The sequence below is a fragment of the Theropithecus gelada genome, chromosome 14, assembly GCF_003255815.1.
Source record: "Theropithecus gelada isolate Dixy chromosome 14, Tgel_1.0, whole genome shotgun sequence".
Classification (NCBI taxonomy): Eukaryota; Metazoa; Chordata; class Mammalia; order Primates; family Cercopithecidae; genus Theropithecus; species Theropithecus gelada.
This window is the reverse complement of record NC_037682.1, coordinates 64970240-64982720: the sequence shown is the minus strand read 5'-3', so window position 1 is coordinate 64982720 and position 12481 is coordinate 64970240. Positions and strand designations below refer to the sequence as shown.

The 12481-nt window shown below is 37.3% G+C and overlaps 1 protein-coding gene across 4 annotated transcripts in view; it reads left to right on the top strand.

The window, feature by feature from the left end:
* The window catches only part of FCHSD2 (FCH and double SH3 domains 2), a 318379-nt gene that overhangs the window by 56659 nt on the left and 249239 nt on the right, over positions 1-12481 (top strand). For all 4 annotated transcript variants that reach the window (XM_025355582.1, XM_025355581.1, XM_025355580.1 and 1 more), the window contains one exon: positions 6882-6927. Coding sequence is in view for 2 of the 4 variants with exons in the window: in XM_025355581.1 (XP_025211366.1) it covers positions 6882-6927 (46 nt within the window). In the remaining 2 variants the exon portion in view is untranslated. The remainder of the gene's footprint in view (positions 1-6881; positions 6928-12481) is intronic.

The following is a 12481-nucleotide window of genomic DNA, read 5'->3' as shown; positions in this document are numbered from 1 at the left end:
TTGGCAATCACTAATTTACTTTTTGTCTCTCTGGACTTGCTCATTGTAGACACTTTGTATAAATGAAATTCTAAAATATTTGGCCTTTTGCATCCGTTTTCTTTCACTTATGTTATTGAGGTTCATCCATATTGTAGCATGTGTCAGTGCTTCATTCCTTCTTATGGCTGAATAACATTCCATTATATAAATATATCACATCTTGTTTATACATTCATCAGTTGATGGACATGAGGGTTGTTTGCACTGTTTGGATATTATGAATAATGCTGCGGTGAACATTTATTTACCAGTTTTTGTGTGGACATGTGTTTTAAGTTTTCCTGGATAGACACCTAGGAATAGAATTGTTGAATCATATGCTAATGATGTGTTTAACCAGTTTGGGAATTCCCAGACTGTTTTCCACAGAACCTGCACCATTTACATTTCCACTAGCACTGTATGAGAGTTCTGATTTCTTCACATACTTGCCAATACTTGTTATTGTTTGTTTTGTTATAGCACCCATTAATATTTTTTAAAAGTTTTATGAGACATTGATTCAGAATTTTAGCAAATGCCTTTTCATCTTATATGGAGATTATCAGGTTTCTTTTGCTGTGCTCTCTTGATATATAATGATACATTATAATGAATAGATTTCCAAATATATGTTATGTGAATTTTGAGTAGTTGGTATCCCAGATTTGTTTTTTTGCTTTAAAACAGGAAATTAGTTGGTAGACAAGTAACTTTTTACTAAAACTAAAAATGCTACTGAGAATATTTAAATTAGTTGATATGCACATCAAGGGTACAGAAGCTATTCCTTTTTCTTGTGGACTTATTTTAAATGTCCTTATTTTAAAATGAGTTATGTATAAACTTAAAAGGGTAATAAATACATAATTTACATATTTCCTTTTGTCTTTTGTGAGATACAAAAAATCCAATCATCTACAATATATAGGTAGGATTTTTAGATTTTTAAAAAATGTTTAAATGGTAAAAATGTGAGCTAGTTCATTTTAATTAGTGTCGTTTGCTCGGGTATTTGTAGTGGGTAGCGAGATAACATTTGGTAGTGCTGGTCATAATTTCTTAGTCCAATTTTTTTTCATTTATTTATTTATTATAATACTTTAAGTTCTAGGGTACATGTGCACAATGTGCAGGTTTGTTACATATGCATACATGTGCCATGTTGGTGTGCTGCACCCATTAACTCGTCATTTACATTAGATATATCTCCTAATGCTATCCCTCCCCTCTCCCCCCACCCCCGACAGGCCCCAGTGTGTGACGTTCACCTTCCTGTGTCCAAGTATTCTCATTGTTCAATTCCCATCTATGAGTGAGAACATGCGGTGTTTGGTTTTCTGTCCTTAGGATAGTTTGCTGAGAATGATGGTTTCCAGCTTCATCCGTGTCTGTACAAAGGACGTGAACTCATCCTTTTTTATGGCTGTGTAGTATTCCATGGTGTTTATGTGCCACATTTTCTTAATCCAGTCTATCCTTAATGGGCATTTGGGTTGGTTCCAAGTCTTTGCTATTGTGAATAGTGCTGCAGTAAACATACGTGTACATGTGTCTTTATAGCAGCATGATTTATAATCGTTTGGATATATACCCAGTAATGGGATGGCTGGGTCAAATGGTATTTCTAGTTCTAGATCCTTGAGGAATTGCCACACTGTCTTCCACATGGTTGAACTAGTTTACAGTCCCACCAACAGTGTAAAAGTGTTCCTATTTCTCCACATCCTCTCCAGCACCTGTTGTTTCCTGTTCTTAGTCCAACTATAGAAAAACAACATGAGTGTAAAAAAAGTATGTGTACATGTTTATGAATTTGCATTTTTTTGAATAAAGGACTTTATTTTTTCAAGCATTATATGTTTACTACAACACCAGAAATTATGGAAAGCAAAAGAAGAAAGTAAAGAAAGCCTGTAATACCATGACCCAGAGAACACTTTCATTACTATTTTAGTATACACACACACACGCACACACACACATATGTATATATACAATCATGCATTGCTTGATGATGGGGATACATTCTAAGAAGTGCATTGTTAGGCAATTTTGTCATTGTGTGAACATCATGGAGTACACTTGTAGCCTATTGCTCCTGGGCTACAAATCTGAACAGCATGTTACTGTACTGAATACCACAGGCAGCTGTAACACAATGGTAAGTATTTATATATCGAAACATATCTAACTATAAGAAAGATACAACAAAAATATGGTATGAAAGATTAAAAAATGGGCTGGGCAGTGTGGCTCATGCCTGTAATCCTAGCACTTTGAGAGGACAAGGCAGGAGGATTGCTTGAGGCCAGGAATTCAGGACCAGCCTAGGGAACATAGCAAGAAATGGAACAATAACAACAATTAGCCACACCTGGTGGCATGTGCCTGTAGTCCTAGCTACTTAGGAGGCTGAGGTGAGAGGATAACTTGGGCACCGGAGTTCAAAGTTAGAGTAAGCTGTGATTGCGCCACTGCACTCCAGCCTGGGAGACAGACGGAAAAAGATGAAAAATGGTATTACTGTGTAGGGCACTTGCCATGAATGGAGCTTATGAGACTGGAAGTTGCTCTGGGTGAGTCAGTGAGTGGCATGTGAATGTAAAGGCCTAGGAAACTAATGTACACTGCTGTAGACTATTTATTTGTTACACTGTACACTTTAGGCTGCACTAAATTTATTTTAAATACTTTTTTTTTTTTTTTTTTTGAGACAAAGCCTCACTCTGTTGCCCAGGCTGGAGTGCAGAGGCGCGATCTTGGCCCACTGAAACCTCTGCAGTGGATTCAAGCAATTCTCCTGCCTCAGCCTTACGAGTAGCTGGGACTACAGGCATGTGCCACCATGCCTGGCTAAATTTTGTATTTTTAGTAGAGACGGGGTTTCACCATGTTGGCCAGGCTGGTCTCGAACTCCTGACCTCAAGTGATCCACCTGCCTTGGCCTCCTAAAGTGCTAGGATTACAGGGTGAGCCACCATGCCCGACCCAAAAACTTTTCTTTCTTCAGTAATAAATAAATTAACCTTAGCTTACTATAACTTTTTTACTTTATAAACTTGTAAATTAAAAAAAAGCTTTTTGACTTTTGAAATAACACTTAGCTTAAAACACATTGTACAACTATATAAAAATATTTTCTTTATATCTTTATAAGCTTTTGACTAGTTTTACAAATTTTTATTTTTTTGTACTTTAAAAATTTTTTTGTCAAAAATAAAGACACATATACGTTAACCAAGGCCTACATAGAATCATCAATATTATTGTCTTCTGCCTTCACATCTTGTCCCATGGGAGGTCTTCAGGGGCAGTACCATGCATGGAGCTGTCATCTCCTATGATACAATGCCTTTTACTGCCTGAGGCTGTTTTACAGTTAACTGTAGGACTTTATATAATTGGAATCATACAATATTTGTGTTGTTTTGATTTACTTACTTCACTTTGCATAATATTCTTAAGGTTCATCCATATTGTAGCATATATCAGATTTGTCTTCCTTTTTAAAGCTGAATAGTATTTCATTGTATATAACACATTGTATTTATCCATTCATTTCTTGGACACTTGGATTACTTCCCTGTTTTCATTTAGGTTATCTAATTTGCTGGTGTACAGTTGCTTATAATACTCTTACAATCTTTTTACTTCTATAGAACAGTAGTAGTGTTTATTTCATTTCTGATTTTGGTAATTAGTGTTTTCCCTTTTTTTCTATAAGTCCATCTAGGTAAAGTTTGTCAATTTTGTTGGTCTTTCTGAAGAACCAACTTTTGGTTTCATTGATTTTCTGTATTATTTTTCTACTGTCTTCGTTTATCTCTTTTCTAATCTTTCTTATTAATATTTCCTTCTTTCTGCTCACTTGGGGTTTAATTTGTTCTTTTTCTAGTTCCTTAAGTTGTAAAGTTAGGTTGTTGATTTGAGATTGATCTTTTGTGTTTTTTTGTTTGTTTGTTTTGAGATGGAGTCTTGCTCTCTTGCCCAGGCTGGAGTGCAGTGGTGCTCTCTTGGCTCACTGAAACCCCTGCCTCCTGGGCTCAAGCAATTCTTCTGTCTTAGCCTCCTGAGTAGCTGGGACTATAGGCATGCGCCACTTGCCCGGCTAATTTTTGTATTTTGAGTAAAGACGGAGTTTTGCCATGTTGGCCAAGCCTGTCTCCAACTCCTGGCCTCAAGTGATCCACCCACCTCTATCTCTCAAAATGCTGGGATTACAGGCGTGAGTCACTGCGCCCAGCCTCATCTTGTAAAATAATGTAGGTATTTGAAGCTATAAATTTCCCCCATAGCACTGCTTTCTTTTCATATTTACAATTTGCCCACACATAGTTTTCTTTAGTTTTACCATTTTGACCTTTAATTCTTTGAACATTTTTAAAACCATTGTTTTAGTATCTTTGTTTAGTAGATCTGCCATCAATTCTTTTTCAGGGACAATTTGTATTGGCTTATTTTTCCCTTTGAATGGGCCATACTTCTCTCCTTCTTAGCATGCCTTGTGATTTTTGTTGAAAAGTGGAGATTTGAATGTAATAATGTGGTAACTCTGCTCTAATTTTTTTTTTTTTTTCCAAACATCAAAAATGGTATTCTTGAACCAGAATACCAGAATTGTGGTAATTCTGCAAATCAGATTCCCCTCCTTGCCCAGGGATTTTTTTTTTTTTTATTTTGATAGCTAAAAAGTTTTTAAATGTTTTAGGTGGTCTGTACTGAGCTGTACCTGAGGTGTTAAAATCAGGTATTCTGAAATCTTTTGTGAACCTGCACCTTCCCGTGGGCTTCTGTGGTGACTTTCCAATTTCTCCCTTAAATGTGGTTGCTTTAGAATGTCTTCAAGATCTGGCTCTCAAAAGGGGAAAAAGAGAAAAACTAAGGGAGAAGGAAACGGCGTCAGTTCTTTAAATCCTCCGAAAGTCACTTCAGTGAGAAGGAGAGGAACTTGCATCAATGCTGAGGGAAATGCAACAACAGTGGTCACCCCCTCTCTTTCTGCACCTCCATGATCAGAAGTGGTAATCTGAGGTCAGAGCACAGAGCCCCAATATTTTAAGGTCAGGGTCTTTTTTGCCCACCCTCCCTGTGGTAGCTATTTGCAAGCTGCTCCAGAAACATATGCATGATTGCCTGCCATGGTTTTAGGGGTGGGAGGTGGTGGCTACCACTGTGCTAAGGGCTGAAATTGGCCAAAATTAATCATAATTTATCATCCAAGGCTTCCCCTGGATGTTGCAAGCCTTCATGACTCCTAGTTCCAAAATGGTTACATGATTCATTCTGCCAGTGCAATTGTTACCTAGCCTGGGAGTCAGATTCCTGGTGTTGACTAAGCTGCCATCTTCCCAGAATCCTCTCTCATTTTTTAACCTTGAATCCACTGGAGACTTTTTTTTAAAAAAATAAACATTTAAAAAGATAATATAGTCTTCGTTTTATTGTGTTGGCCATTTGAAGCACCCTTGAATAAGCATGAATCTTTATGTTTAAAATGAGACTTCTTCCTTTTGTTATTTTGAAATTAAGAAATTAGTTATTTATTCAAAACAAATATAAGATCTTAAACGGTTATATTTTTATATAAGAAATCAAGTCTTTTGGTGAATTTAAATGATTTCTAAGGTGAGAATTTTGGTTTCTTGCCTTTTTCTTTATTTCAGTGCTTTCCTTTTTTTTTTTTTCCCTACTTCTTACTCTCATGTCTTTGCACTGGTGCAGTGATTTTAAGAGCACCGATTCCTGGCACATACTGGTAAAGTCTTTAAACTCAGGATATTCAAGGTAAATTGTTAATAGTACCACATTTTGTTGACTCTACAATGCTTATGTTTGTAAGGTACACTGTTATTTTATATACCATTAAGATAGAGGAAAATACTGCCAATCATCATTAAAAGATGCATTCCAGTATCATAAATGTTAATATAGGTAAAGGATGTACTGGCTAAGTGCATTGACTCATGCCAATAATCCCAGTGCTTTGGGAGGCCAAGGCAGGAGTATTGCTTTGAGGCCAGGAGTTCAAGACCAGTCTGGGAAACATAACAAGGCTCCATCTCTACAAGAAGTATTTAAAAATTAGCCAGATGTGGTGGTGTGCACCTGTAGTCCCAGCCACTTCGGAGGCAGAGGTGGGAAGATCTCTTGAGCCAGGAATTAAAGGCTGCAGTGAGCTAGGACCTCATTCACTGCTGCACTCCAGCCTAGGCAATAGAATAAGACCCTGTCTCTAAAAAAACAAAACAAAACAAAACAAAACAAAAAAAAAGAAAAGGGTGTACTTTAGAATCTTTGAAATATAATACATGTATGGAAAGTATGCTCTCATCATTCCACCATTTTGAGCATTTTTCATATTCAGAAGCCAATCAAATTTGATTTTCACCTTGTTTTCATTAGTTCCCTCTTACATTGGTTAAGTCCAGTAAACATCTTTAGTGCCTAATATATAGTAGCTATTCTTGTAACAGTAGCCAACATTTATATAGATTTTACCATGTGGTAGGCACTATTTTGAGTGCTTTATGTATTTCAAGTAAGTAAATTTTATAATATCCTTATGAGGTGAGTACTGTTATTATCCCCATTTTAGCAAGGAGGAAACTGAGGAACAGAGAAGTGAAGTGACTTGGCCAAGGTCATACAGCTAGTTGGTGGTAGAGCTGGGGTTTGAATGTAGATCCTCTGACTGTAGAGACCATGCTGTTAGCAGTATTCCTAAGGACATAAAAATGAATAAAATATTGACCTTTCCCTCACATATCTTACCAGGCACTATTTGAAGGTGTGTTGATAGATTTACATGAAATTATTAAGTTATCCTTCTGATAATTAATTTTTCTTTGTATTTTTAGGACATTCAGTCAGAAGAAGGCTGCTATTGAAAGAGAGTATGCACAGGTAAGCTTGGAATTGGAGGTCCCATTCTAGGTATACTTATTTTCCGTGGCTTAAGGACAGAAATAGTTGTTGGAGACAAGCCATAGTATCCCTATGCCTTCCTTTTCTTGTTATTTCTTTCTTGTTTTTTTTTTTTTTTTTTTCTGAGATGGAGTCTCGCTCTGTCGCCAGGCTAGAGTGCAGTGGCGCGATCTTGGCTCACTGCAACCTCCACCTCGCAGGTTCAAGCAATTCTCCTGCCTCGGCCTCCTGAGTAGCTGGGACTACAGGCATGTGCCACCACGCCCAGCTAATTTTTGTATTTTTAGTAGAGATGGGGTTTCACCATGTTGGCCAGAACAGTCTCAATCTCTTGGCCTCGTGATCCGCCCGTCTTGGCCTCCCAAAGTGTTGGGATTATAGGCATGAGCCACTGTGCCCAGCCCTTTTCTTGTTACTTCTCTCTCACTTTGATCCCCCACTTTGCTCTGTTTGAATCGTTATAAAGAAGGTTGTAAACCTGGAGGAGGTATTATTTATAATATTTGTAAAGTATTTACAAGTATGAATAATGATACTTTTTACAAGTATGTTGATTTATTCTTCTTTATATGCCCCATTCTCTGCAGTTTATGGAAGGTTAATTTTTCATCAGGCATTTGGTTCTCATTATGACTGTGTTGATAAAGAGTAATAATGCTTTCAGTGGATGACATGGAGCTTTTCCTAGGAAAATTGAAGCATTTCCTTCTTTAATTTTACTTAGACCTTTAGTGCAGTCCAGATTACTAAATGTGACAAGAAAAAATTATGTTGATATATCATTTTGTGGTTGGGTAAGAATTAATAACTACTCTTTCATGTACAAAGATAATTTAATACAATTTGGAAATTTTGACCCTTTAAACAATTACTTTATCTGTGGGGTAGTATTCTAAAATTGTTACTTACTTCTGCAAATTGTAAAAGTTGTCTTTGTAGCAAAAATTTTAAAATATGGGAGATTGTTAAAAGGAAAAATTAACATAGAGTAAATTTTCTACATGGTAACCACTATTGCTGCTACTATTGTTATTCTCATTATAAATAATGAGAGATTGGGGCATGACTCTTTTAGGCTTTGTCAGATTTTTAAATAAAATTCTAATTTCATTATAGTTAATTTGGTAGCTGTCTGCCTTTATTTTTGATTTGATAATCTTAGAAGAAAATCACCTATTCCTTGAAAGCTAGACGGAACTAATTAGTTCATTGGTTCAATCAGTAGTTGTTGAGTGCTTATTATGTATCAAGTGCTTTACATAATGAATAGCATCAGTTTTAATATTTCTGTTGAATGCTTTTTCTTTCTTTCTTTATTTTTTTTTTGAGATGGAGTCTCACTCTTTCGTTCAGGCTGAAGTGCAGTGCCGCGATCTCGGCTCACTGCAACTTCTGCCTCCCAGGTTCAAGCGATTCTCCTGCCTCAGCCTCCTGAGTAGCTGAGATTACAGGCACACATCACCACGCCCAGCTAATTTTTTTGTATTTTTAGTAGAGACAGGGTTTTACCATGTTGGCCAGGATGGTCTCAATCTCTTGACTGTGTGATCTGCCTGCCTCGGCCTCCCAAAGTGCTGGGATTACAGGCATGAGCCACTGCACCCAGCCGATTTTTGTATTTTTAATAGAGACGGGGTTTTGCCATGTTGGCCAGGCTGGTCTCGAACTCCTGACCTCAGGTGATCCACCCACCTCGGCCTCCCAGAGTGCTGAGATTACAGGCGTGAGTCACTGCACTCAGTATTGAATGCTTTTTCTATGCCTGTATAATAAATACTAGTAATGATAGCTGACATTTATTGAATCCTTTGTACCATGCTGTATTTTATGTATGTTATCTGGTTTGATCCTCTCAAACCTGTGAAATAGCAACAGTTATGATGCCCTTTACAAATACACTCTCATACATGTAAACATACACTACATATATATTTATAAATTTGAGATGAAAGTCTATGATACGCTATTTTAGCCAAGTGCGGTGGCACATGGTTGTAATCCCAGCTACTAGGGAGGCTGAGGCAGGAGAATTGCTCGAGCCCTGGAGCTGGAGATTGCAGTGAGCTGAGATAGTGCCATTGCACTCCAGCCTAGGCGATGGGAGTGAAACCCTGTCTAAAAATAAATAAATAAAAAGAAAGAAAAAAAGTCTATGATGTACTTTAAAAATTTTAATAGAAAATCAAAACTTTTATATGATATAGTCTTCTGTAACAAGATTTAAAGTTTTTTTTTTTTTTTTTCTTTTTTGAGATGGAGTCTTCTTGCTCTGTCACCTAGGAAAAACCGGAGTGCAGTGGTACAATCTTGGCTCACTGCAACTTCCGCCTCCTGGGTTCAAGCGATTCTCCTGCCTCAGCTGGGATTATGGGTGCCTGCATCACACCTGGCTAATTTTTGTCTTTTTAGTAGAGACAGAGTTTCACCATGTTGTCCAGGGTGGTTTTACACTCCTGACCTCAGGTGATCCGCCCACCTCAGCCTCCCAAAGTGCTGGAATTACCATACCCAGCCTCTATATCTTTAAATAATATGCTTATAACTGACTCTTTATCAATTCTAAACATTATCACGTGATTACCTATAATAAATGAGAAACTTACTATGCCATTCCTCTCCAGCCTACTCTTTTCAATATAATCGTGGCACTGTTTTAGTACCTTTGTTACTTTTGTAACTCTAAATGATATATTTAAACTTGCTCTTTTTTTTTTTGGTCAAATACATATATGCACATAGATATTTATGCTATGTATCTGTGTGTAAATATGTATGTATGCAGGTACAGTGGAATTACATTTTACAGAGTGGTCAAAGTCAAATTTACCCTTGAAAATTTTCCTTTCTTTCTTTTTTTTTTGACACAGAGTCTTGCTTTATCACCCAGACTGGAATGCAGTGTTACAATCATAGCTTAGTGTAATCTTGAACTCCTGGGATCATGTGATCCTCCTGCCTCAGCCTCCTGAGTGGCTGGGACTACAGATGCGTGCCACCATGCCCATCTAGTATTTTTATTTTGTAGGGAAAGGGTCTTACTTTGTTGCCCAGGCTGGTCTCGAACTCTTGGGTTCAAGTTATTCTCCTGTCTCGGCCTCTCAGAGCACTGGGAATTAGAGGCATGAGCTACCGCGCCTGGCTGAAAAATTTATTTAAATGTCTCTCACATAGAGTATAGCTGGTTTTGTTTATACAATCCTATATAATAATGTATGTAAACTATGTAAGGTATCTAATAATGCATTAAAAAATTTTTATAAAGTAATCATATGCAGAAATTAAAATGCTCCAGTGTGTCTCTGCTTGGGACAATCAAGCGCATTTATAGAGAGCCAGTTTACTGCCTGTTTTTGTTACTTATCACATTTGCCCTTTAGATGATCCTTCTCAGTTCTTACCCTTTAATGTTTTCCCAATTAATTTTCAACTTATTTCCTGAGTATATAGACACAGATATTTCTATCCTCTTTCTTTGGTTATGTAAACATTGTTTTTACTTCTGGTCGATAGTAGAGAAACCTCTGAAATAATTAACATATTCTTTCTGTAGATTTTGCCAGTATGCATTGATTATTTCAGGCTTATTTGCATTTCCTGTATGAGGGCAGGATGTGGTCAGAGAGGACAGTTGCATTATTTAAATTATTTACTTCTAGACCAGGCGCAGTGGCTCACACCTGTAATCCCAGCACTTTGGGAGGCTGAGGTGGGCGGATCACGAGGTCAGGAGTTCGAGACCAGTCTGGCCAACATGGTGAAACTCTGCCTCTACTAAAAATACAAAAAAAATTAGCTGGGCGTGGTGATGGGTGCCTATAGTCCCAGCTACTCGGGAGGCTGAGGCAGGAGAATCACTTGAAACGGAAGGCGGAGGTTTCAGTGAGCCGAGATGGCACCACCGCAGTCCAGCCTGGGCAACAGAGCAAGACTGTCTCAAAAAAAAAAGAAAAAAAAAATTATTTATTTCTCTTACCTCTTTTGGCTTAGTGTAGAGTTAAAATTTTGGGAGATAAATTTTAAAAAGTTGAAATATAGCCTATTTGTAGTAAGATGGAGAAGTCCTTAGTACACTGATAAATTTTTGTGAACACACTCATGTAACTGTTATCCAGATTAAGATATAGAACATTACCAGCAGGCCAGGCGCAGTAGCTTTGCCTGTAATCCCAACACTTGGTGAGGCCAGAGCAGATTGATCACTTTAGACCAGAAGTTTCAGACCAGCCTGGACAACATAGTGAGACCCCATCTCTAAAAAATAAAAAAAAATTAGCCAGGTGAGGTGGTGCATGCCTGTAGTCCTAACTACTTGGAGACTGAAGCAGGAGGATCACTTGAGTCCAGGATTTCAAGGGTGCAGTGAGCTGTGATCGCACCACTGCACTCCAGACTCAGTGACAGAGTGAGACCTTGTCTGTAAAAAAGAACAATCCCCTATCCCCCAAGAACATTATCAGGGCCCCAGAAGCAGTTAATATTCATACCTTTCAATGGCAACCGGTACTTTTTTTTTTTTTTTATCAGAATAGTTGTTATTTTTTGGATTTCTGATTTTTGAACTTAAGTGGCGTCATAGAATATGTACCCTTCTGTGTCTGATTTCTTTCATTCAGTATTCAGCTTTTAAGCTTCATGCATGTTGTTGCATGTAGTAGTAGTTCATTCTTCTTTACTTTATCGTGTCCACTGAATGAATATATCACGATTTATACTGATGAAGAAAATTCCTATTGTTTTTGTTTTGTATGAGTTTTGACTAGGGCTTCTAAGCAAAGGTTTTATACATGTCTTTAGGTGGACATATGAACATATCTCTCTTTGGTATATGTCTAGGAGTAGAACTGCTGGGTCATTGGGCATGTGGTATGTTCTACTTTAGTAGATACAGCCAGTTTTCCAAAGTGACTGTACCAGTTTACATTCTCACCAGCAATGTATGAGAGTTCCAGTTGCTTCATATCTTTGCTAAAGTTTAGTATTCTCTAAAATTAAAAAGACTGACATTTTGATGAGTATATAGTAGTATCTCATTTTCTTTTTAATAAGCTTTAACAAAATTGACATATACATACAGAGAAGTGTACAGGTCATAATTATGTAGCTTCAGGAATTTTCAAAGCAAACACATCCATATAACTAGCACCCAGGTCAAGAAACACATTAACAGCATCCCAGAAATTCCTCTTGTTCCCTACTTTTACTGCCCTGACTCCTACTCAAGGAATCTCCTATACTGACTTAAAAAATAGCTTTATTGTTATGTAATTGATACACAATAAGCCACACAATTTATAATTTGAGAAATTTTGGCATGAATACATACCTGTGAAACTAGCATCACAAGCAGGATAATGAACACATCTGTAAGCCCCCAAAGTTTTCTTGTGTATCCTTATAATCCCTCTCTCCCTGCTGGCTTCTTCATTTAGCATTAACTATTTTGTACTTTATGTTGCTGTGTGCATCAGTATTTCATTTCTTTTTATTGCTGTGAAGTATTCCGTTGTATGGATATACCACAGTTTATCCATTT